The 26,910-nt window shown below is 38.9% G+C and overlaps 1 protein-coding gene across 2 annotated transcripts; it reads left to right on the forward strand.

Moving 5' to 3' along the window:
* The first annotated feature begins 621 nt into the window (after positions 1-621).
* Positions 622-26,659, forward strand: LOC136856121 (arginine/serine-rich protein PNISR-like). 2 transcript variants are annotated; one of them, XM_067133770.1, is made up of 12 exons: positions 622-948; positions 3,941-4,037; positions 5,162-5,380; positions 5,847-5,998; positions 8,100-8,321; positions 8,747-8,884; positions 9,116-9,361; positions 10,385-10,487; positions 14,595-14,651; positions 17,958-18,299; positions 19,874-20,822; positions 26,308-26,659. In XM_067133770.1, the coding sequence occupies exons 2-11, from the start codon at positions 3,953-3,955 to the stop codon at positions 20,773-20,775; spliced, it is 2,466 nt and encodes an 821-aa protein (XP_066989871.1). In that variant the 5' UTR covers positions 622-948; positions 3,941-3,952; the 3' UTR covers positions 20,776-20,822; positions 26,308-26,659. The 2 variants fall into 2 exon arrangements, with proteins under 2 accessions (XP_066989871.1, XP_066989872.1); XM_067133771.1 differs by lacking the exon at positions 14,595-14,651 and having other exon boundaries at positions 804-948.
* The last annotated feature ends 251 nt before the right edge of the window (positions 26,660-26,910 follow it).

The following is a 26,910-nucleotide window of genomic DNA, read 5'->3' on the forward strand; positions in this document are numbered from 1 at the left end:
TTACAATCTGTATTTGCTTTTGGGATTAAACATAAAAAAAGCTTATTCTTTTATAGCTTTGGAAAGCAGGACATCAACTGGTCTCTTTTATCCTCCTTTGAGACTGAAATGAGTAAAACATCTCCCATTTTGGTTATAAAGTGAAGTTTGAAGAAATATCTATTGCAACATATGCAAATAATTATCAAATATCTACAATTCCACCATATTTCCAGGCTACTGCACAATCCTATTCCTTTGTTCCATAATTATAAATTGCTTCTCTAGCCTCGTATACGTTTTTATTTTGCAATTAATTTTTACAGTATACTGTATAAAAGTTATCTGAGACGTTTTTATTGATATATAGCAGAATTCAGTGTAGCTTCATTACGCAACATACACAAATGTAATAATTATACACCAAGTTACGATGAGCCGTTACAGAGTAGAGTCTTGTCACCCACAGCAGCAGACATTCTCAGCGTACAGAAAACCGTCCATCGCTGTCAGCCATAAATAATCGGTTATTGGAGCGTAATCCATGCCTTAAAAATTCATAAAAAGCAAATAAGAACATTAAAAATAATAAAAATTAATTAATTAAGCGTTAAATCTCCCATAATAACCTTAAACAAAGCCGATTATTCCGGCCAAAGGCGCGAAGTCGACCGCGACCCGCCGAAGACGCTCCGCCCGAAACGAACGTCAACCCAACCCACGACGACCTAAAGAACAACCTGAATAATAAAAACGAATTAATTAAACACAAATCACCATAAAAAAAACCAAATTAACCGCGACAGAGGAGCAAAGTCGACCACAGTCCGCTGAAGACGCTCCGCCGCAGTCGCCGACGGTCGCCATTGCTGTGTTGGTGTCGTCGTCCAGTTCTTTCCGATGGCCCCGTCGGGATTCTAGACGTTGGCGCCTGGTTTTCGTCGCGATTTGGGCGTCCGCGGGCGGGACGTGAGTGTATTAATGCAAGATGCAATCCATTTGTGGGCGTTCAGTGGCCGGACTCGAAGAGACATCTGGGCGTTGCTTGGATTGATTCGGGGCTCGAGGGCCAATTCCGACCCGTCTTTTGTTTTTGTGGTTATTTCCGCTTCTCTCTCCTTATTTATCGCAATGTTTCTCTTATTACGGCTTTATTTATACATATTTAACATGATAAATAACTTGCATTTAAAAGATACCCCTGAATTAAGCTTGGGGTACGTTTGTTGTCGTTGGGGCATCGAGAGACATACCCTAGAAAGCCCTAGTAATTAAAGCCGATAATTACGATTGAATTCGCTTATTAATCCTTTAATTACCTTTTTGATTAATTAATAATTACTAAAATAACCTCTTATTAGTCCTTATGCCTGTATAATAGGGCTCTCTGGTCCAATCCGAGGTCAGGTCAGGTCAGGTCAAAGAGTTCTGTCGAAGCCGATAATTTTACGATTAAATTAATTAAGTCTTTTAATAATTAGTCTTGGTCAGATTTGGCCTAATTAAGTCTGAAATGATTAATATTAACTATAGTAGAATTTATCATATGAAATATATATATTTTTTTACTTTTTTGTCGCAGTTTTTAGTCAATTTTATTTCTTTCCATTTTTATATTAATCATTTATGTCATTATTATCTAAATTAACATTATTTTGTCATTTTTTGTGGTGGGGGGCATGTGCCCCCCGCCCCCCTAGGATCCGCCAGCGCCGGCGACGTAATTAAACTTTTATTCATCCTTCCTGCTTGTCTGTCCAACTTCTTTAATTCTGCTCTAATCTAATCTCGTTTGGGATTAAGTCTTCCAGGCGATCGACTCGGATCTTGTCCCAGAGGCCTAGGCTAGCTTTCGGTCGCTACTCTTGAGAATGGTCAGGCCGTTGCTTGTCGCCTTTCCCAAGCGTGGGTGAATGTGGGGATTCAGCTGGTCGGCAACGGCATCTGTCCGTTAAACATTTGCCCCCCAAAAATTAGGAAATAAGCCGTCCATTGGGTGTTAGAAACGTCCGGGAAAAGATTCAGGCCTGTTAGCCTATAACAGTGGCAAAGTGAACACTGTTGCTTATTTATTCCGTTTGTAAAGTACAGTGGACCTCTGGTTATTCTTGGTTCCAGATTTGTGGCTTCACCTATTTGAGGATTTGTCGGGAACGTATATACAGGGAGCCCCCGGTTATCGGCGGGCTCAGTTATCGGTGATCCAGTTTTTCGGCATTTGTCCAGCAATGAAAATCGGCAATTTTCGACGCCGATATGTGCCGATTTCTGCTTATCGGCGCCAATAATCGCGTATTGGCACTGATAACCGGAAATCAGTAATTTTCGGTTATTGTTGATTTTCGCTTACTGTCACGCCGTCGGAACGGAACCCCCACCGATAACCAGGGACTGCCTGTACACATTATTCTTGGAAAATTTGTCTATTCGTGGTATTTTTCATAGAGGAATTTTCACAAATTACTGTATTTTCATACTTTCATGATGTGACTAAATGCACTTTTTATGATAAAACTATTAAAAAATTCAGGTTTAAGCATTTTCAGAGGGTTTTTGGTGTTTTGAACTATCAAAATAGGCCGTTATAAGCGTTCTTAGACGGGGTTTTAAGTATTCGTGGAATTTGAGCTATTCGCGGGGGCTAGTGGTACACATCCCCAGCGAAAACAGGCAGTCCCTGGTTTGAAGGGCTTATGATGTTCGACTGTAATGGTCATATATTCATCAGAAATTAGTTCCCGGTTTACGACGATGTTCCAGGGTTTCCGACAGAAGAAATATGGCTCCAAAACGGCAGAATAATAAAAATTTGAGGTTTTTTGAAAAAACTCAAAAAATAATCGTTTTCAAAACCCAAATTAAAAGTCAGGTTTTCAGGATTTTTGACGATTTTTCAGTTAACGCTGATTTTAACAGCTCAGTAAGAAGAACCCCATCGTAAAACTGCCTTTTAATAATAGTCAAATTAAAGTATATGAAAAGGTGTAATTTGACAAAATATAAAATAGATGAAAACAAATCCTTCAGGCCAGCCCTTTGAGAGCTGATAACAGCTCGGTAGTCTGGTAAACCTATTTTAATAATAAAATGCAGGCAGTCCCCAGTTTACGAAATTACCTGACTTTTAATGAAAATCTAAACTGAAAAATCATGAAAGTCATAAAAAACTAGGAAAAACATTTTTAATCTGGGTGTTTTCGATGTAAACTCCAAATTTTTATTTTTTTTCAGAAAAAACTCCAAATTTTTATTATTCTGCTGTTTTGGAGCCATATTTCTTCCGTTGGATCGGTGTACAACGCGTCGTAACCCTGGAACATGCGTCATAAACCGAGAATTAATTTCTGATGAATATATTTGAAAAGCGTCGTAAGCCGGATCCGTCGTAACCCGGGGACTGCCTGTAATAGTAAAATACACAATTAACTGACAGATTTCTAAATGTAATTGTTAACATTTTTTTACTAAAGGTTTTTCTGACTGTCTAGTGGACCTGACGTTTAGAGAGTTCCCGTTCTGTCCGATCTTATCTGTAATCTTTCTCTCGACTTACTGATCTTTTCCCTTTCTCCCCTCGTGTCCAGACCACCTAAACTTGTTGTCAAGTCTAAATGTCATGTATACTTCCAAGTATATTATGGCCAGACATGTCTAATTTATGTAGTTACATGTTCTCTTCAAAATCATGGCCATTATTAGGTTCCCATGTTAAGACCATGTATCAGGCGGCCCCGTTACTTAAAGTTCTTTGCAGTGTCCCCATAGGGCCCTAGCTGCAGCCCTTGTCATTCCATTTACTGCACCTCTGTTCATATTCTCTTTCTTCCCTCGTAACTTCCCTTCCACCCTCTCCTAACAGTCGTTTCATAGTGCAACTGTGAGGTTATCCTGTGTATCAGGTGACTGAATATCGAAGATTTCAAAGTAAACTGCGGACTAACTTTTGATCGTTTTATTTCAGTTTTCGGCAACAATGAACAACATGTGGTCAGGAGCCCCCCAGTGGGCGTCTTGGGCTCTACAGCCCCAACATTATCAGAACATGAAGCCAGAGGAAGGTTAGTTGCTTACTTTGTCATTTATTCGTGTTTGACTTTTTAATGTACCATGTGGTAGGAGTTTGATTTTATTGTGCTAGAAAAAAGTAGGCTTACTAAACATTTGATTGTATGCTCTCTGAGTGTTTATCTTAATTTTTTCAACGTATGCTTTTGCAATTGTTAATAAATTATCAGTTATGTAGAAAGAAGTAAAGTATTTTATCAGGATTACTGAACATTTGAAGGTATTCTCCCTGAATGTTAATGTTTTCAACATTATGCTTTTGCGATGGTTAATTCAATGATATAGAAAAAGTAGAGTATTTTACTGTGATACTAAATATTTGATTGTATCCTTTCTGAATGTTAATCTTTTTGACACGATGTTTTTGCAATTTTTAAATTATGAATTATGTGGTTGAAATGTAATTTGATTTTGTGAGGTCTTGTTAGTTTTCTCCTCATTGGGAACTAGTTTTTCTGCCATTTGTTCCATGCATGTCTGTCTGTCAAATTTGCCATTATGAACAATGCTGTCATCATAGTTCTGACCCAGTAAAATGGATTTCAGTCAGATTTGGTACAAAGGAATAATGCCCTTGTCATCGTCCATCAATTTATATATCAGAGTTGCCTTAAATAAATCTAATCCTTCGGGCCAGCCCTAGGAGAGCTGTTAACCAGCTCAGTGTTCTGGTTGAACTAAGGTATACTCAACTTTTGCTCTATTTAATTGTAGTCTGATCAAACTTAAGCCAGTGTTAGGTCATGACATAAAAAACCATATCCATTTTACTAGTCTCTCGATCATTCAGAGTGTTCATAGGTCAGGGGTTGGTAAGAGACACTTAATGCTTTAGCAGTACAACCACATTCGTTGTAGGGTGTTAATGTCAACAGGGTACCTCACATGTTACACTCTAGGCATTACATAAGGTTCTTTGCCGTGTCCGTTTGGGCCCTAGGTGCGACTTCTTTTGTTCGTCTGTTCATATCTTTCGTGTATCGCAATCCACCCTCTCCTAACAATTGTTTCGCAGTACAACCGCAAAGTTTCCTTCAGTTTCATCTCTCAGAGTTTCTGAGTGTGAACTGCGATTACATCCTTCCTTAGTTAATACATTTCCTATTCTCCAAAACAGCATCCTCCGTAGACTGGGCAGAGCTTGCAAAACAGTGGATCCAGATGAAAGAGACCACGTCCTCGCAAGAGTCGATGGAGCCTACGCAGTCTACGGCCGATGTGTCTTCTAGTCCACCAGCGCCTCCGACGGAAGACAATGCAACGGCTGGCGGGGAAATGGACATGGAAATTGAGGACGATAAGGGTCCTTCTGCCAATGGTGGAGAACAACAGAATGGTAAGCCTGTGCGTTGTACTGTAATTGAAAGCAGTTTGGGAACTGTAGCTTAATAGCCACTGGATGTTTGTGCTTTGGTGCAAACTCGAATAGTGCTTGTTTGACTTCATAAATTGTTATAAAGTAAAAGGATCTGCTGTGAAAATCAAGATTGAAAGAATGCTTGTCATTTTGTAGGAGTGGAGGCACATTGAAATGGGAAATCAAGAAGTCAATATAAAATTGATAACATTTATATCCTAAAATAAGAGGGACCAAGAGTACTAGGTAGGCTTGAATGCTACAATTACCCTTTTTAAGAGTGACTTTTTGCTCTATAATTCCATTCAAATCAGACCCAATGCCCCAATTTCATTCATTCAAAGCAAGGTTAATGTCTTAATCTCACTCGCATAAGAAGAGACCATTTGGACCAGCCCTGTGGAATCGAAATTATGTATTAATAATAAATTCATATCTTTTCCAGGAGAGTCGTGGGAAGGTTGGAGTGGAGACGGAAATTGGCTACCCAATCAGACCTCAGGGATGGGCTGGGGCTGGGGGTGGCCTGTGGACTCCTATAGCAACAACGAAGCGTCGGGACAGGAGACCACAACTCAGCAGTACAACATCAAAGACGTAAGCCAAGCAGGGTTTGCTGCTTTGTGTGGTAATGAGTTTTCAGCCGCCCGTGGCCTGGCGATGCAGGTGTGTATCGGAAGCGGCGCCTCGGACGTCAGCATTGCTGCTTAGATACCTATACTTCCTCGGTTTGTAATCTACGTTGTGAATCTGAAAGGTCGAGGTTTGATGGTGCATGTTTCCGTGGAAGGCTGCGATTTCCTCGGCCCTTCTGACGCAAGGCTGATATCTGGGAAAAGGAAATGACAGAACAGTGTCCCGTACTTTTCAGGGCACAACGAACAATTTGAGAGTCGTCTTTTAGCAGAATGCTCTTAATAAAATTACTTCTTAAAATTAAACTACAACTACATAATCTTCTAAAGGTGTATTTTCTATGTCTGTCATTTGGCCAATTTATTCTTTTAATATTCCACCTAGTTCTCTAAAATCCTTAGGTTTTTTTTTTTTTTTTTATAGTAGTCCACTAGCTAACCTCCTCATAGTTTTCAATCAGTGAAGGTTAAAATAAGGGCCTTGCAAAGTCAACATTCTTATTTCAAATGATGATTAGGGATAAAATTATACACATCTTTTTTTGTTCATTATGTTGACATAGTAATTGGCTAATATTGATGATACAACACATGAGGTTACCTATTTAGTACAGTTGACAACTAATCATTTTATGAAACTACCCATTTTATACAGCTTTAACATTCATAATTGTGGTCACACTTAAATTTCTTTGGAATAAGTTCAGCTTGAGATTTTAAAAGTGGCTATCAGTTTGCAGCCAAAAGGGTCTATGGAATTAGACGTCAGACTTTGTAGAGCTCACATGTGAAGTTTGCAAGCCCACAAGCATTTGCGCTATGTGTCGAGAAGTATGAAAATGAGCATTATTGGCCTTCTAAGTGGTCCTTGCTTTGGTATGTTGTAAACCTCTCCAGTAAGGTAGGTGACGAGTGTGGTATTTCAATTGTCATAAAGACATTGTGATTACTGTAATTAATTGACCAGCATTTTCAGCGTCATTTCACGAACGGCGTAAGAGCACTCCCTTTAGGTAGGTGGTGTTATGATATCGCATTTGATTTACGTAATTGACGGTAGGAAAAAGGAAGACGCGTTTAAGAAGCGATGTTAGCTGCTGGGAGAGGTCTCTCTGGTACAAGAATATTCTCGGGTAGTCTGTGGGTGCGTACCTCTGCATTTTGTTTTTAAAGGCAACTTGATATTGTACGCCAGTGTTTGTTGTTTGGCAAAGCCCTGTTTACATTTTGTAAATGTCTTCATTATTATTAAAGTCATGAATACTTTCATTGAGTTTTGTTTACGTTTCTCAATCTCTTTGTAACTAGGTTATGATGAATGTGACCATTTGTTCACTCATTAAATACAGTATTTTCCTCATCATTTTTGGCTGCATTGCTTCATTTTGTGTGTCTGCTGTGGGATTTGTTCATACGGAGTGGAACGCATAAATGTATCACACTGTAAAATTATATTAAAGGTTCTGTGCAGTGTCATTTTAAGCCTGGGTGCATTGCCTCCTGCCTAGTAACTAGTCATCATTTTGTACTGGGCTCCCCTGACTTGGCTGTCCAACATCCATTTCCAGTTCTCATTCAGGATCGTATCTTGGGCAATTCTTACAAAAGTCTGGTACGATAACTGTCATGTTAATCTACTTCATTCTGAGAATTATACCAGTGAAGAGTTTTCGCTGCCGTGTTCTATTTTGCCAAAAGGGATTGGGTGACAAGTAGAAGGTAGAAAGCATTGCACCTTCAGTGGATTTTAAGTGAAATGAGGGTTTATTTGTTGTAAAGCATCAAAGTAGGGAAATTTGTAGAAAGCATTTTGAATTGCAATAAAATTTGATTTAGTGCTTCAAAAGGTCTCCAGTAGCAATTACAAATTTCTAAAGCCTTTTTTTTTTTTTTTTTTAAAGCTCTCTCTATGGATTGTAATTGTCTTTGTACCCTTCAGTAGACACATTGCATTATTTTTTATACAGTATAAGAATTTATTTAGTACAGTAGAGTCATTTTAAGTGTTCTTGACACCAGTTGACAAAGGGAGCCCTAATGTATTTCCTATTTTGTTCTCCCAGGGTGAGTATAACTGGCCTATGGTCGGGAACGAGAACTATCAGGGTGACTTCTCTAGGAACGAGAGGCGGGAAAGAGTCGGGCGAGATTTCCACCACAGGTCCTTCGACCAAGACAGAGGGGCGGCTGAGGCAGATTTCCAGCTGGACGCAGCCCAGCGGAAGAAGCTGCCCGCGTGGATTCGTGAGGGGCTGGAAAAGATGGAACGGGAGAAGCAGAGAAAAGTAAGGACGAGCTTGTTGAGGTTTTGTTGTTGTATTGATTATTAAACACCTTTCTTTGTCTTGAATTGGAAACAAAAATAAATACCATTTCAGAAAGTTTGGGAAAGCTTAATATTACGCGTAGGGGTTGGTAAGGTAACACAGATTGAGAGGTCATAGTGAACAGAGGCACTCTGCTTTAATTGTATGCCCAGCTAACACACCCTTACTTCTGTTGCAACCCATAAATGTTAAACAGTTCTGGACAATCTCATTTATTTACGTAAAAAGGAATTTCAGTGTGAGGAACTTTTGAGAATTTAGGTGTGTAGATAAATGTCAAGCTTCATGATCAGTGTCTAATTGTTGGTCAGTATAAAGAAATATATTAATGGTCAGAGTTGTTTATGCCATCCACTTGAACATAATTTTTTTGTCACGACCAGATGGAGAAGGAACGCCAGATGTCGGAGAAAGAGGAGATGCTCAGAAGAAAACGAGAGGAGGAAGCCAGAGCCAGACGGATTCTGGAAGAGGATCTCGCCAACGATGGGAAGCCTCGTGTGCCGCGGAAAAGTAAATTTGTAAGTATGGCGAACGTGATGCAGCAGGCCTGGCTGTTGTCAGGTGTCAGCTGAAGAGAGTGATATTTCCTGGGTTATCTGAACTCTTCATTGTCCAGACCATTTTAGGAGATTGTGAAGAAGTTATCGTAGAAATTTTATAAAAGATTAAAAGCCGATGTTGAGGTTCCCTTGAAACACGACCACCTGGATTTCCCTGGAACGTTGTCGTCTAAAACACGTCCCTTTCAGGACAGTGACAGCGACGCGTCCGACCACAGCCGGTCGCCGAGCCCCGAAACGACCACGCCGGGCTTGGGCAGCATGGCGCGCAAACGCCGCACGCGCTTTGCCCCGAAGGACAGCGGCATAGACGGGCACGACATGGACGGGGCGAAGGAGGACGACGCGGAAGAGGAGGAAGAGGAAAAGCCGCCGAGGCGGAGGATCGCATCACCAGAGCCAGTTAAGACTGAGGAGGAAAAGATGCAAGAAATGGTAGTTATTCAGCTCTCCTTCTCGAGTGTGGTCAAGGAACTTTTGAATTTTTCCTTCTTTTAATGTACCTCGTGTTGTTGTGCTTTAAGGTGGTTGATATCAAAAATATTGCGCTAGATTTGTGTATAGTAGGTTAGTGTTGGTAGGAGCAGCCGCATTTTCAAATTAGATGTCACTGAAGAGGGTACGGCATTCTCCCCAGTGGTTCAGGAAAGTCAGAATTGATTATTTCTGTTCGTGGGTCTGGGCCTATAACTTTCGATTTTTCAGTTATTTAAATAAGGATAAACAAGTATATTTTTGTATAGTAGAAAATGTATGGCATCTTGAAAGTTGGCCCACTAATGGCATTCACTTTTAAAGTTATTCCAGAGATGAAATAAATGCAAGACGCTAAAACTTTCAACTGACAGCATCAAAAGATGTGTATAAGAGAACGATAGAAAAGAGCCCAAAATAAAATTCATCTTTAGTTAAAAGGACAGATTTTATCTGGTGAAAACCCATTAACAGTTTGTAATGAATTTGATAGAACTTAGTTCAAAGCTTGAGCTATAATCTGCAGAGATTTGAGATCACCTTTCTCTTGAGTGTAGGTATTATCCTGGTTAAGAGAGCAATATTTCCAAAGGTTTCTGTTGGTTAGACTGTTGCATGAAGGAATCCAGAAGTCCACAGGAGGTTCCTTATCTCTTTCAGCACCTTACCTCAAGGTCAGTGGTATCCGAATAGCCACCAACTACAGTATGTGGATTGTGCTTCTGTCTTCAAATTTGTAATTTATTGTAAAAGACCAGTGTGATGTGAAGGTGCTTTAATTTTCCCAGAACAGATCTCTAGGTAATGAAAAATAGTCGGTTTCGTAGGAAAGTCATAACTTGGTTTTCAGGAAGCAGATATATTTAGGGGAAGTAGTTCTGACTAGGCGAGAATTATCTTCTTTTAAACACGTTAGCTTTCTAGTTTAAGGCAAAAGTTAGGAGGTGTGTGAGTATGCATTTTCAAAGATATTTCCCCCCACAGATGTTGAAATTACGGCGTTGGATGACCGAAATCCTGCTCGATGTCACAACAGACATGATGGTGGAGGTGTGCACGGAAGTGGTGCAGCGCGCGCGCATGAAAGGTACAGACGATTACGTTTCTCTGCTGTATCACGAATTCCTTTTGTATTCATTTCTTTTTTGTGATTCTAGCTGCCTTGTACATTCCTGAATGTTGAACATTGTCTTTTTTTCTTGTGAGTATTGTATTTGATGGCATATAGGGCACTGGAAAATGTGCTCTACTCCTGTGATTCAATTTGGAAGGAACAGAAAACAATTTGGCTGTGATGATGTGGTCTGTACTGCTTGCATTGTGCCTTTTGCAGCATGCTGTTTTCAGGTAGAAAAGTTCTTTGCACCTCTCATACAGCCCTTAGTTGCATTCTACCATTATCCGTTGGTCTCCTCCCACATAGCTGTCAAACTTCCTAAGAATTACCCAGCTTTGTCTTTTATTTCAGTTTTAAGAACAAGCCCTTTAGGCCATCTCTATAATTTCAGAAATGTTTTAGTTGCGTAGTTAAACTGGTACAAAAAAAATTAGGTCTTGAACATAACACATACTTTACTAACAGTACTTGAGATCTGGGCAGCCCTGTAGGGATTTTTCAAGTCACTGTAAGAAATTTTATAAGGAAATGTTGAAAATAGTACATATATTTGTACAGTTTGTTTTTATTTATTGTCATTCTTAATGACAGACCAACCCTATCTGCATCTCCCAAAGTACGTTACTGAGGCGTAAGAAATTTTGTGAAATATTGGTGGAAAAAGGGTGAAGTACCTTTTGATTTACTTAAAATGTAAGGTTTGACCCTACTAAAGTCAATAGTAAAAGAATCCCAATAGATTTGTTTGTTAACAGTGAATGACAACAGATCATGACAAGTTTGAGAAGTTGAACATCCAGGTTAGGAAAGACCACAGGGTACCTAGGTAGAATGCAGCATATCTAGGGATAAAGGGACACTGCCAAGAACCTCTAGTTTCTTTCTAATTTGCTGTGATAAAGTAGAATTTCAGTCGTCTTTGACAGGGATGACATAAGTAAAGAAAGACCTTGCCGTCACTTAAAAGGTTCGTGACCGGTTTTTGGTTTTGCGTCCTATTTGCCGTCAAATATAGTACTGTACTTTGTAATCTAATGTCAGTTTCCCCTTTGGAAAAGTGAATTTCTTGTTTTAAAGAATATAGTTGTACATGCCCCAGTAGTACTGATTTAAGTTACTATGATAAAAATCACCGGAGATTATCCTAGAAGTGATCTTCAAAGCCAAAGATGATTTGTACCTGACTCACTGTCTTGTTATTTTCTATTCTTAAATTTCTCTCATGAAATTGATGAGATTGTTTAATCATAATATATTGTATAGAAAAGATGCTTTATAACTTGTCAAGGAAAGATTAGTCCTATCGAAATTTTTCCCAATTGCCTACTTGTAAGTAGCATCATAAATTTGTATTGATAAGTGCAATAATAAATAACATTGAATTTCTGAAAGTGTGCGCAGTTTTTAAAAGCTCTGAATTAGTTTCAATGTCTTTTAACCCAAGTCTTCTGTAATTTGATATTGAAATTGTTTTTCTTGCAAGTTTTCCACTTTGAATTTTGTTTAGCTTTTTGTAATTTCAGAAGCTTTCATTTCTGCTACTTCAAAATTTTGACCTTGTTAATTGACAGTTTTGAAAGACAGTGGATTGCCGTGTGTGTCTGTGTGTGCATCACACACTTACCAGTCACTTTAGATGACTAAAAAAAACTGTGATTCCTTTTACATTATAGAAGTGTATAGACATTTACCAAAGTCCAGTATTTTTACTTATTAAAAGTCGAACTTACTTATATTTTGTATCATCTGTATATAAATATTCATACCTTGCTTAAAGCATTGATCTTTTGAACACATGAAAATAAAAATCTTCACTCAGTTTTAAGAACATGTCATTGAATATGGAGTACAGATTCCTTTTTTGTATAGACGAACTGCCATGCAGTGGCTGAGGCCACAGCTCAAAATGTTTTGGTATGCAACTCCCTATTTTCGATTACTTTAGATCTCTTTAATAGCTTGCTTGCATTTCAGGGGTAAGTATACGTTCACTATGGGATGAGCAGTTCTCAAAGCTGAATATTCTTCAGGTAGCAAGATATCACTTTAGAGGGTTGGGTTTGTGGGTTGGTTACCAATCTAAGAGACTTTGTAATCAGTAGTACCTATGTCAGATATCTTCAGTTTGATTTCCTCATTGTATTATTTCAGGATGGCTTTAGGGTTTATGAGTGTGCAGGAATTAAGTGGAGGAAAACATCGATAAGGTTTTTTGTCTTTAAAACGTCTCATGAAACGAACGTGTAAGTTATGGCTTAACATTTGCAAACTAGTGTACGTTGTTTTGCAGCTAGTATCACAGAGTTAGCAGTTGTTACAAAGTTTTAACAGTTCGCTTTTAATGATAACGAAGAGTCTTTTCATTAGTTCCCATTACGATAGTTTATAATTATATTAACTAGACCCCTGAGTCGTATATTTGCTCTCTCAGAGAGCTACCATGGAGGGTTTGTTCACAAACTAGGAGTGAAAGCTGGAGGGACAGACGTAGTTGAAAAGTTGGTCCACTGAGTGGGCAAGAGTCCTAAGGAACTGGAAGACAAGTAGTTAAGTTCTGAAAAGATATGGCGAAGAACCCTGACTGGCGTGTTAAAAGGACTGAGTCAGCATTTTGTTTATCTAAATTTAAATAGACTACTCTTCAAAATTCAGAGTTGAACAGCTTCCACTAGTTGAGAGTGTGATGCCATAATAATCTGTGTGATATTTTTTGCTGTGAGCTCATAGCCACTGTGTATTCTCAGATGACGTAAGATTCAGTATGTTTTTCTCCACAACAGTGAGTGAAATTAAATATAAATAGAAATATGACAAAGACAGTGCTGTATGTAACATAAAAATTATGATTGAGTTTCAAGATTGAAAGTGGTAACATCAGGGGATAATTGCCTTGAAATTTGAGCAAGTAGAATTGTCGATTGTGTCCTATTTCACTTATTAAGGAATGCCCTATGAAAGTTCATTTTTGAACACTTTTCAGCGTAATCAGGTCGAGGACGGTAGAAAAATGGAATTTGTTTTATAAGCTGAGTTAGTTAAATTACCATTTTGGCTTGAAAATGGTCAGATAGTATTTTTTTGTTAGTCAAAATTATCACTTTTAAATGGGAACCCATAACTTATAAGAACAGATTTTTGTATTCAAATGTTAAGTCCGAGATTCTAGTCTTAGAACTAGAGAACTAATTTGAATCAAAGACTTCATGGTAATGAAGTTGATGGTCTTTTATTTCAGATGTACAGTGTTTACCAAACACAAACTATAACAATAGTGATTTGTAGTTAGCCATATGAAAGTTAAGAATAACAAGTCACTGGGCTGGTTAAGTAAACCATTGATTGATGATAATACCTGTAATAATTGCTTTTATCATCACTGTAGAGTATATGTTGTGGTAACTTGGTGTTTTGTAGGTGTTCATTTTCATTAAAGAACAAAAATATACAAATGTAAATAAATGGATAATTAGGTGTATAAATAAATCAGAATTAATCAGTAGATAACGAATGTGCTGTATGTACTGAGTATCTTTGTTAAGGCGGTTGAAGGCAGAATTGTATTTTTGCAACGATAAGAATTTTATTCAAAAAAATGATAAGTCAGAGTATGCATTACCGCACTGTCTTTGTCAGTAACAAGATCAGTCATGAGGTTGGGTTTGGTAGTTTAAAAAATTTGACAAGCACTATTGGAATAAGATCATTGTTAAAGAATTTGTTTAGAGTAAATTTTTATTGTTCTAAATTTGTTTCAGTTTATTTGTAAATAAGTCTCATTCATGTACATGTGAAAGGGTTTAGTAAGAGTTTATGTAGAGGACTACTGTAGGCTTTCCCTGTTGGTTTGCTGAAGTTCTTTCCCGACTGGCTGAGAAAGGGGAAGGAGCGGTGATGATAAATTTAAGTCAGCCTGTTGGGCCGTGCAGAGTTCGTTAGTGAGTGTTGTGGCGACCTCTTCTCTCTCAAAATAAAACAGTCAATTCCCTTATAGAAGTGAGCTTGTATCTGCTTACTGTGGTAAGGCTGGTCAGCCGGGCTCTCCCGCAACACCACTAAAGTTCCTGTCTTTGTCTAAAGCCCCAGCAGTTCAGGTCAAGAAGAACTCGGCCCTTGCCTCTTTGTCTGGCGGAATTGGTAAGTTGAAACGAACCGTTCTCATGTTGATAGATTTCTTTGCTTTTCATTTCCTTCTTCAAAGTCTGCCGTTGATTTTCACGTTTCCCCCCCCCTCCCCCACTCATTGCTAATTCATCGTGCATTTGTACACTTCCAGTCCCCTCCCTTCTGTAAACAATCAGTAGACTCTTAGCCGGCTTCTTACTGTGTGTTTAGCGCTCTTGCTTAGGGACGGTCAAGTGATCGTAGGTGATTGAGGAAGGTACATGCTTTGTGGTTGGTTGACGCTCTGAGGTGATTGTTACTTTTAGGTGCTATTTGTTTGCTGTAGTTTGTAAAGGTAAGATGGTTTATAAGCGCTCTGTACGAAAGAATGCAATTAATAGCGGCAATATTTTATTTGTAGGTGACTTCATTTTTTATGTCATTTGATATGCAAGTTGTAATGTGTCACTGATAGATATAATAGCGGTCTGAGCCATTGTTTAATGTTTTTAGGCTGCTCTGTGAAAATCACTGCAGCCATGTCAGTTACGTTGAAAGTAGGAGTTAGTCATAATTGATTATGAAGAGTTCTCGTGACATACCTTAGTTTTAGAAGAAATATTGTCAGTGAATTCAAGTTTAGGGTTTTGTTTAACTAACGTACAAGTAGGAGAGGAACTGTTTAGGGTGTGGTTGATAAGGTTTAGAAAAAGGTTTAGAAATATCTTGTGGCACCTGTACCTTCAAATCACCTCAGCTTTGCAAAGACAGTTTTAGAGAAAAATATCTTCGGGAAGAATTGCTGCTCCATTTTGGTTCTTGAAAATGTTTATTCAAGAGCGTTCATTACCCCAAGTAATAACGTTTAAGGTTCATTTCTCATCGTTAATTTTGGGGGTATTGAATTTATTTGACCTTGGCTAATGATTGTGAAATGATTGCATGAAGCCCAAGCAAGTTTGCACTACCTGTAGGTTTGTGAAATGAAGTTCTGCCAGAGAGTCATTGTCTTGAAGTCCTGAACTGTGCCTTTAGAAGGAATTTCACAAATTGTTTTTTTTTTTAGGGTTGTAATTGATACTATTAATTGTCGTTTGAACGAGCAACTAGTATTGGCCTCCATTTGAGTTCATCTAGCCAAAATGTTCGATACAGATGGGAAAATTACTTGCCTAGCCCCAGTATTTTGTCCAGCTTTGTAAGGGAACTATTTAAGAGTTGCCTTGCATAATGTTTGTTGTTTTTAAGTTGGCCAAAAATGTCAGTATCCCTACTAGAAACCAGTAACTTAAGTCACCATTTGATGTGCAGGATCTGGGAAATGTAATGCCTTTGAAAATTGCAGAAAAGATTTGCTTGAACCTTGATACTTCGCCAGATTTTGTAATCAGTAAAGGTAGAGCAAACTTGTTCTCAAGCCGTTTGTTACATTTTAGATGTACCAGAATATCTAGGATGATTCAGCAGCTTAGGTGATGAGGGTAACGGTCAACATCAGTTATTTGAAATGTGTGCAGGAAAAATGGAGCGGCAGGAAGGTGTCTTAAATAGTAATTGACAGTGTCAACATGTTTATTTGTAAGTCCAGTGGAGGGATAGTGCCATCAGCGCACCTCGTGTGATGCGCTGCGGCCGTGTCACTTGAGGATCTTTGCAGCATTCGTTTGGCCCCTAGCTGCAACTGCCTTCTTTCGTTCCTTTCACTGTACCTCCATTCATTTTCTGTTCCAGCGGACTTTCCACCCTCTCTTAACGACGGTTTCACAGTGCACCTGCAAGGTTTTCCTCCTGTGACACTTTTCAGACCTTCTGAGCTGAATGACATAGGTCCCAGCGCTTGGCCTAAATTCTATATTTTATTCTCATTCCTAGAAAATAGTTTTATGACTTCTCTCAAATAATTTTCATGACTTAGCCTGTTTGGCATTGTAAGGGATTTATAAATTATTGAGTTTTAAATGAGCTGAAAAGAACTTCAATTTTTACTATCTGCCATTTCCTGGGAGGGAGTGTCTCTGGAAAAAATGACCCTTACGCTGGAAAAGAAGCAGAGGCATTAATTTCTACTGGCCATCAGCTCTCTCTCCTTGAGAGGGGTGGCTTCAGGAGGTGTTACCCTTTCATTAAGCAGAGAACCTTAGTGATTGACGTCCTGTCAGATGTAGCATTTATTTACTGTTCCCCCTCACAGAGGGAATGGCCAGTAACTCCTGAAGGTGTTACCCTGGCCCCTGGCAGGCTGAGAGCCTCGTCAGGGAAGTTATTACCTGCAGACAAGTATTGCACACTTGAGAAAATGGAGATGCAATTCATTTTATGTAATTGATTTAATTTAACAAGACCAATGAGTCATTAGTAGGCTTATAGACCTTGTCCAAAGGATCTTTTTAAATGACTGATGTAAATTTCTTTTTTATTTTGCAAAGTAAAAAACAAGAAATTAGATAGCAAAACAAGAAATTAGACAGCAAGTGGACATATGCCCAAGGAAAAAATATGTCGTAAAAACTAGACGTCATTTTTGCTGAGGGCCAAGTAGACATGGAACATTGCAGTGTTTTACCTCTCCAGGCCACAGTACTGTAGCAGAGGTTTTTCGTAAACTTCCATTAGCATTGTTGATCTTGACAGTTGTATGTTATGAAACCCATACCCATCCAGGACCCAGGATCCAAATTGCAAACCAATGAAAACACTTAAGATTACATCGCTGTTAAGCAAAAAATCATTTGAACAGTAGTAATGACCTTTGTAAAGAGACAGACAAGGATTAAGATTGGTCAGCCATGGGATGGTAGAGAAATGAATTTGGAATTAGCAGGACAGTAACTTTTGGGAGCACCCAGAAATTCATGGAGGAGGAGCTTAAATAGAGACAGAGACCAAACAAAGTGCACAGGACAGAGGAGAGATTAGAGAAATGACCGCAAGACTAACCATTTATTAAAGGGAGGACCAAATTCAAGAATATTGATTGGGATGAATTTACAGTTGTGTACAGCATTAAGTTTTATCTAACATTTCCCCAGGCATGGGTGCAAATTGCGTGAGCGCTCACTACGGATTATAACTTACAAACACTGATTAGTGACCCAGTGTCCAAGCAAAAATGAGTTTTTTTGAATTGAATTCATTGAATGTTGCCACTGTCAATTTTTATTTGAGATGCCTTTTTTATAAATTTAAGAATATTGTCCTTTACAGATAGGTAACAGACACTAGGTCATAAGTAGGAAGATAGCCTGTAGTTTCGAACTCAATGTATAGGTTGTAATGGTTGAAAAGATCTTAGGTTGTGTGTCCAGCAGAAAGGGATAGTATTGTGAGTCTGTATTGCAGGGCTGGGTATCTACAGCGACAGCGAGAGCGAAGGGGAAGGGTCGGGCGTGGACCGAGGCAGCGACCACGGCGACACGGACAGCGACGAAGAGCTGCGGGAGACCATCCGTCGCAAGCGCCGAGACTTCCAGGCCACCGAGAGAGAGATCCTTCTCCGGCTGCAGGCGGAAGAGAAGGCCGAAAGAGACAAGCACCAGACCCAGTCCGCGGCCGAGTCCGACTCCGACTCAGACGAAAAGAAAGACGCGGCCAGGGAGAAGAACGCTCTCAGGGAGGGGGAGAAGTCGGAGGACGGGAGGCTGCGAAAGCAGGAACCCAAAGAGAGCAGTCCGACTGCTGCGGGTGAGTCGCGTTGCTTGATGTTCGTTAATGAACGTGAGTATCATCAGAAAAATGGAAATTCCTTGGAATGATTATTCTGTCGTTCCTACGAAAGCACAAACCCTTGTAGAGAATTTCCTGGCACCAACTTGAATTGTTTTTGGAGCTTGTTAACAACGTAGGATCTTATCTCCTCAACTCAAACACTGTACAGGTGACTAGTTTTGATACAGCTCATAGGTGAGCAAGGGTAAGGAACACCAGCAGCAATTGCTGCTGCATTGTCTACAATATGCACTGAAAAATAAACTATACATGAAACAGAATAAGCATCAGAAAGCTTAAAATGTTGCAACAAGACAAAGCAGCATATACCATGCACCAAAAATGACACAGTATAAATGGAAGACGGTAAGGTATAGTTCACTTTGACTGGTAAAAGGCAGAAATTGTAAGTGAAAGTTAATACAGTTAAACTGGTGTCTGAAAGAGCACTAAACACAGTTACAAAATCAATAATAATACAAAACTAGCCAATACAGTACTTAGAAATAAAGTAATGCAGAAAAACCTTAGCCAGTATGTCAAACACCACAAATGAGAGAGAGCCCAGTGGACATGTTTTTTTGCTGTAACTAGTTCAATAGTTAGCATACAAAAATACTTTGTACAAACAAAGAAAAATGAGAAATTGAGTCAAAACACATGAAATAATCGAAGTGCAAAACACTGAAAGCAAAATGTAGGCTGAAGACAGCTCGGAAAATATAGTTCTACAAACCATTGCCAACAAAACCTGGCAGTAGTAAAGGTTAAAGGTTATACTTACATTATTTCAAGAGGTTAAAGCGAACTGAATTTTTAAAATGCTAGGTTAGATATGAATTGAGAGGAAATGGAAGAATTAATATTGCAAAAATATTTTGTTAGAGTTTTGGAGACAAACTGGTGAGGGTAGTTAGTACCTACCAGTAGATCCGTTTAGTACATCTGTGAACAATTGCTCCTCTTGTTAGGAAGACTTGAGATTCTCTCTCTCTTAGCATTTGAAACTACAGAGTGTGAGCATAATGTGATTGATGAGGTTGTGATGAAAGTAAATTAGCTTATTAGAGGCTGGAAACCTATGATAAAATTACAAGACAAAACATTACACTGCTGCAGTAATATTTTACTGTAAATGGCAACAGTCTATCACCTAACTGTTTTTACCTATTGCCTAATTAGTTTAAAGTTATGTTGATTTTGTTTTATCGTTAATACTGTGCTTTGAATTGTAATTGCAAATGTAATGACATTTTAATTTTCTGTGTAAAAAGGATCAGAAAAATGTATTTGAATTTCCATGAAACTCAGGTCTTAGAGGATTTATTTTACCAGAAACTGCTGTTATTTATGGTATTGCTAACATCAGTTTTCTGTACAGTATTTGAAAAATATTTTGTAGAATCATAATCAGAATTGAGAAGATGAATGCTACTTATCCGTAATTAGTTTTGTTACTAGGTGGGCCCTTTACGCATTCATGGTACGAAAAAGTTCATGGAAATAAGACCTGGATATTTTATAATGTAAGTTTTTATTTGCAATTGCAGGGAACATAAAACCAATGAAATTTGTACCGCCTCAAGACCCAGAAGTAGACTCGACTCAGCCAGATGACGTCAGTCCTGATGGTTCCGCTAAGGGAGACAACGAGTCTCAGGACTCCGAGCAAAGCATAGATTCGGAGGAGGACTCCAAGTCGTCGTCTAGCGACCAGTCTCGCTCCTCCAGCGAGGAGAAGAAGAAGCGGAGGAAAAGATCGCGCAAAGAGAGGAGGCGGAGAGATGGCAGAAAGAGAAGTAGCAGGTCAGAGAGTAGGGAGAGAGATGATAGGAAGGAACACAAGAAGAAGAAAAAACGGAAAGTAAGCAGGAGCGTGAGCAGGAGTTCGGAGGAGTACAGCAGGTACAGGAGTCGTAGCAGAAGTAGGGAGAGTTCGAGGAAAAAGAAAGATGTCAGTCGAAGTCCCAGCGAGAGGAGCGTACACAGGCGGTACAGTCGCGATCGGTCCAGATCGAAAGGCAGGAACCGATCGAAAGAGAGAACTAGGACGAGAGACCGGTCCAGAGACAGACACAGGAGTACAAGTAGATCTAGGGGTAGGAAAAGCAGTACTCGGGATAGGAAGAGGTACAGAGACAGGAGTAACGACAGCCGCTCGGGCTACAGACACAGTAGCAGTCGTTCGCATAAAGAGCGCCGCCGAAGTTATAGGGATGGGAGCGAAGAGAGTAGGTCGGGAAGGAGTAGGAGGTACTCGCAGTCGTATAGTAAGAGCAGGAGTCGAAGCCGGAGTAGGGGTTATTCAAAGAAGAAAGATCGTTATCAGTCTAGGTCGCAGTCAAGATCACGCACGCCCAAAAGGTCAAAGAGGCGTCGCCGATCGCACTCAAGAAGTTCCTCGATATCTCTCCCAAAGAAGTCGCGGAGGAGGTCGCGGTCGTCGTCGTAGGCAAGTGAAGATCCTTATCATGAGTGCTGTGGTAAGACTGTCTCAAGGTAAGTTTTGATCGTGAGTGAATGTTTCTCCTTTCAGGTCATCTAGCAGCTGACATCTTGTCCTTTGAAGCATCCCCAAGGCCTGGCGGAAACCCCAGTGCTGTACAGATACAGTTTTGTAAGATTGGAGAACACAGTCTTAACTCTTTGCAGTCTTTAAGATATTAACTCAATGCTTCAGTGACATGAAGTAAAAGTGATGTTGAAAGATCTTTCAATTCAGTTGCATTCATGGAAGGGTTCTGCCCCTTACGATGCTTCTTGTTAGCCCAGCAGAACTTGCTCAAAAGTGCTGGTACATTACTTGAAGAAAAAACACAAGGAAGGTGGGTTTGGTAAGGAAGTGAAAATGTGTTTTCGTTGCAAATGCTGGCAGAGATAAGTATTCAGATGCGATGTCCATAGATTGTGACCACATCAGATACTTTGCCACCGCTGGCCTGCCTTCTGACGAGTTTTTTCATTAGGGAAACTGCATAAGGCAGGACAATACATGACAAGCTTTTGTAGCAAAGGGTTAGTTTCACAAAGTAGTTCATTTGAAGACAAGTGAAGGTTTGAACCAGTCGTAGAATGAATGCAAAATGTAGTCAAGAACAAATTCCCTAATAGACTTTAACAAGTATAAGGACGCAACGTGCCGTTACTCTAGGTCATGCTTATATGTATTATTGTTAGAGGACTTGTCTTCAGTTTATATATTGGCTGTCTGCGAAGAAAAATCTTTTCCTGAAGTTCCACAAGTAGGAAGACCACAGTGGTTTGGTTGGATGATTTTCAATATTTTTTAAATTAAAACTTTAATGAAATTGATGGTAGAATCTCGGTTGTATTAGTGTTACACAAGTCGTTTTTGCAGTGCGAATAGGAGTACAGCTTTATAATTGATGTCTTCAGGAACTAAGTGAAAAAAGCGAAGCTAAAATCGCGACATGTTTCCGTGTGACCAAATGCTTTCGTCTTGATCATGTTCATTTTTGCTTTCTGTCTGGTGTCGTATTTGTAGTGTAGTGAATTGTTTTCCTGTCATGTTTTTAATATTTTTTGTCTCCCGTTAACTTTCAGTACAGGTACTTTGGTTTTTATAAAGTCTGGTAGGCTCTTACCACTTTGGTGACAGCCATGTCATTGTGGAATAAGCAGCTGCTCTGAAAACAATAGTGATTTAAAGAGGTGAAAAAGATTCTTTTAACGTACACATGTTGTTTAAGTACAGTACATTGTAGCTTACCAGTAAGAAGCATCTAAAGATATTGGTAGTGATACCCCAGTATTGCAGTATAACTTGTAAGTTATCGCGTTCTAACAAACTGTTCTCGTTGTCCGCTACAAACGAGTTGCAAGGCCAATTGCTCACCTCACTAGGGCTGTCATCTTACAGTGGTGTACATTTATAATACTATTCATCTTCATCATCAATACAAATTGCCTAAAAAATGTTTGCACTGAAGTCAATTTGATTTAAATGTGGAATGGAGACTTTTCCAACCACTTAAAAAATCCATTGCTGTTAAAATTACAGTGTTCTTTTTAATTAGGTGAAATTAAAATTTGTCAGATATTTACAGCTTGAATTAATGTGGAATAATTATTTTAAGCATTAGAATGTTAAAATTTGATTTAATATGGCCCGCTAAATAAAAAGCACAACATTCCATTATTAAAATGAGAAATTAAACCATATTTATAAAATGTGATATTTTAGCATTTTAATGAACGGCCCATTTTGTTAACACAGGTATTGAATAAATGAATATTTAAGGAACAATAAATCGTAAGAAGAAAAAGTTGAAACTTTTAATGAGGGTAACAAAACATTTTGAATACTAATAGTCATAAGATTCATGTTTTGCAGTGAAGTCAGCCATCTTTTTATGACTAGGAATGTTGCATTTACCTGTGTGGTAGTTCCACAGCACAGAAGGCAGAATTAAGACTGCGTTGCTGCGTTCCTTTAACTGACGAGATTCCTTGCTCTTAGTCTTTTCGCTTTTTGTCCATTCCCTTTAGTCTCTTTCGCCTGGCTGTCCAACTTCTTTAACCATGCCTTATTCCAGTTTTCACTTCCCCTTTTACAAAAAAGTGATGATGGTGATGATCAGACATCATTCATCTTTGGGAATTTGAACCTCAGACTTTTGATTTACTAGGCCAACCCCCTGGTGCTGTCAGTGCACCTCATGCAGAGCACTGTAGGCATTGCTGAAGGTTCTTTACAGCGTCCATTTGGCCCCTAGCTGCAACCCAATTCGTTTCTTTGACTGTACTTACTTTCATGTTCTCTTTCCACCCTCTCCTAACAGTTGTCTCGTAGTCGACTGTGAGGTTATTCTCCTGTTACACCTTTCAAACCTTTTTTTTTATTCTTGGTTTCCCTTTCAGAACTGAATGACCTCATAGGTCCCAGTGCTTGGCCTCTGCCCCAAATTTTATATTCCATTCCATTCAGTAGGCCAACACTAGATCCAGTAACCACACTATGTGGATTAAGTGTGCACTTAGTAAATCAGAAGTGGTTCTAATCCCCAAAGAGGTAGTGTGTCTTATTTTACGGTGCAGTAGCAAAGATTCCCCGGATGATAGTAAACGTGGTAATGAATAAGCATCAGACGTGAATAAATGAAAGAAGTCATTCCTGGCAAATCCCGACTCGGAATACACGCTGGCTAAGTTCCTCTTCCAAGTATCGTTAAGAGGGCAAACTTCCACATACCTCAGGTGTCGAGACCTGGCTCACTGCTCGGCTGTCATAAATTTCCCACTCAGCACATAACCTTAGTTTTCATTAACTGTTCTGCGTAGGTTAGTCTTATTTCAGGTTTCCCTTGGTGTAATTTTGCTGCCGAAGCCCGTTGGTTTTTGGAAAAAATACTGCTTATGCCGTGTTGTCTTGCATTATCTTGTGTTTTGGTACAAAATCGTTTGCAACGTGAATGAACTCAAGATACACGTTAATTTTTTCGTCCCCCCAGTTTTTTTTTTTTTCTGTTTTCCAATGAATCTTGTCATAGATATGCTATAATAACTGGAAGTAAGAATGTGCCCTGTGCCTGTCTTTTTTCCTGTCGTCACGATTTTTTGTGTGTGTATTTAGGAAATCTCACAATTTTACACTTCTGATCATTAACTAGTTCCCTTATCAGTGCGTAGGAAATGAGATTTTTTTTATGGATTCATGTATTATAAATTGGCAGCACTCCATTTCTTACTTTCTTTGTAGGAGAGATGATCCTGTCTTCCTTTAACTTCCAGCATTGCTTCCATTTTTAAACACAGCATTGCTTCCATTTTTAAACAAAAACTCATTTAATAGTAAACCATTTGCTTAGTCCCCCATCTAGTCAGTGGTCTGGTTACTCTAGGTCAGCACAGTAGTTCTAATTATGATTTTAGGGAATATTTTAAAAACGATTTTAATTATGATTTCTAGAGAATATTTTAAATCGATTTTTAATTATGATTTTAGGAAAATATTTTAAATCTAGTCGTAATTATGATTCTAGGGTATATTTTGAATCTGACAAACAAGTGACGTTCGGTTCATTAGTGTGGTCGCCATTTTCATTATTTGTTAGTACCAGCTTATTGGTCTTCGTCATAATATCGCCTATTAAGGACAACAATGAGCTCTGCAGCTCATTTTAGACTATTACGTACTTCACATTTACCCTAGTGGGTTGTCCTTGGCGTGGTGTGAGACAGCCTTTGAAAGAAGGCAGTGTTTTATGTTCAATAAGACATCTTATATTTTAGGCAGATGTAATACCATGAAAATTAATTGTACATTCAAGACGACGCCGAATATTTTCAGGAACTGATAGTAGATCTTTATAGGGAGCAGGGTCCATTACACAACTGCTAGTGTATAGAAGGCCATTTCCAGATTTTTGTATTCAGTAGAGGACATTTCAGATCAGTAGACATAATGCTAGTTTACCACCTTTCATACCTCAGAGAGAAATTCTACACTCCATTCTGAGCTGTCATGGAAGCCATGTAGGCTGTCGGTGTTGAAGAACTCATTATGTGAAGACTTTGCATTGACTGACCATGATTTTTCACCATGCAGTTTCCTAGAATTGTCTCACGTACCATTACATCTGAAAATGCGTTGATGCACTGCTCAAGATTTTATACACCGGTATTTCCTTGAAATGAACGATCATCTCTCTCAACTGCATTTTCTATAATTTTGTCCCTCAGATAGAGATGGTGTTTGTGTGGGTGTCACTCCCCCACAATTATCCAGTTCTTCTCAGTTAGTTTGTAAAATGAATTGCCTTTTTAAAGAAATATTTAATTACTAAGATGTCTGTCAACTCATCAGTAGAGGTGTGTATTAGTTGCAATTTAGAAATTTTGAAATCTGGGGTATTCTAAGAGTATAAGAAGTTGAGAAGCTGGTTTGAAAATGATTTAAGGATTTGAAATTGAAAGGTAGATAGTTAATGCATTCACATATGATGCAAGGGTGAAGTGGAAGTTTATATCCCAGACATGCTTGCGTTTCCCTTGGAATTCCAGTGTGTGTGTATGGGAAAGGTTCCATTTTTCTATATACATGTATATCGTAGAATGTCCGTTTGTTAGATGCAAGGATAATTATCGTCAAAAGTTGGAGACCTCCCTCTTTTTAGTAAAATTTTATTTTAATGTGACTGAGAAAGTCGTGTTACCCTAATTTCTTGCTGTCATTTAGTATTCCCTAGATAGTATAAACTAAACACGAGATCCTTTAAGTTCAGTCATTGTCACATAGTCAGGTTCGTTTGACAATATTTAGTAGCGTCAAACAATGCACTACAACGCTAATGTTTCGACCTGCATAGAAGATTCAGATGATGTTCGTTGTGTGATTCCATCAGCAAAGATAATATGGTCATTTTCAGTGCTGGTCAGCATTGTCAGTGGTAGGGAATAGAAGCTAATCTTACTTTTTCAGACGTCTTAGGAAAAGTTTGACCACCTGTTCATAAATTTGACATTTGACTGTTCACTAGGCATTGTTTTTCAGTTTACGTTCCGTAAAAACAACTTGACGGCAGTGTAATTTCCCTCCTTGTATCTTCTAAAGGTAAAAGGTTGGGGTCTCATTACTTTTAGGTAAAGGGTTGTCGGAGTTTTATTGCCTTCTACCTTGCCTCAGTTAGCAAGATTACTCTGTGGCTAATGAAGTACTTTTTCAGATGGAGCCTTAGATGGCTAAACAAAGCTGGTACTCAGTACATCGATAACTGGGTGGTTTAATTGCATCTTACATTCCTTGAGTTTAGAACGAGAATATTTTAACATTTTCTGTTGAGCATTCAGTTTAATTGTATATAATTAGAATTTTAACATGTACGTAGGTCATTGTGACTATGATAAGATGCACCCGACATTTTTAACGGGTGTAGTTTTGCTGAAGTTGCATTAAAAAACTTAGTGTTAAACTGGCCGTCTTGAGAAGAGCCTCGTTTATCTATATTCTGTCTTTCTCTTTCAGCCTCTGCATTACGCACTGCCCAACATTTGGAGCCGCTACCCTTAGTTGCAGTCTGACTGTAGATTATCCAAAGATAGGTCATATATGTAAAGTATTAAAATTTGCAGTGTAAGTGTTTGGTTTCTTCCGACATCTCATTTCAGGTTCAGAACTGTACAGTTTTCTTTGGAATATGAAATTTTTTTTCGAGTCATTTGGAAGCACAGATTTTTTTGCCAAAAAGAATCCTCCCCATTGTATAGCATCTTTCTCACTCAGAGTTCCCTCGTGTTCCAGAGATTTGTATTTCTTCACTTTCAGGTTTTATCTCAGATTTGCTCATGTAGTGTAGAGTAAAGAGATGGAGACTTGACGTGTGTTGCTTCATTTAACCTTTGGTGGACTGGCGTCGGGTCGAGAGGTTTGTATATCCGTGTTGTGTGGTCCTAATGTTGCGGTGTCGTGCTCTTGTTTACTTTTTCGGGCCTAATTGCACCCCAGTGTTGCTTGCACAGGACTGTTGAAGTGTATTGCACATTTCGGTGATGTTTTGGCCGTTGTCAGACTTTTTCCCGGCCGTGAGATTGGCATGAACATTGAAATAATGTTCAGATATTTGTTATA

Source organism: Macrobrachium rosenbergii, chromosome 34 (assembly GCF_040412425.1).
Source record: "Macrobrachium rosenbergii isolate ZJJX-2024 chromosome 34, ASM4041242v1, whole genome shotgun sequence".
Classification (NCBI taxonomy): domain Eukaryota; kingdom Metazoa; phylum Arthropoda; class Malacostraca; order Decapoda; family Palaemonidae; genus Macrobrachium; species Macrobrachium rosenbergii.

Bases quoted from the DNA above. Each gene is read 5' to 3' on its own strand.
- LOC136856121 (XM_067133770.1), top strand. From the start codon at position 3,953: ATGAACAACATGTGGTCAGGAGCCCCCCAGTGGGCGTCTTGGGCTCTA. The intron at 4,038-5,161 runs GTTAGTTGCTTA...TCTCCAAAACAG, and splicing joins GAACATGAAGCCAGAGGAAG to CATCCTCCGTAGACTGGGCA. The intron at 5,999-8,099 runs GTAAGCCAAGCA...TTGTTCTCCCAG, and splicing joins AGCAGTACAACATCAAAGAC to GGTGAGTATAACTGGCCTAT.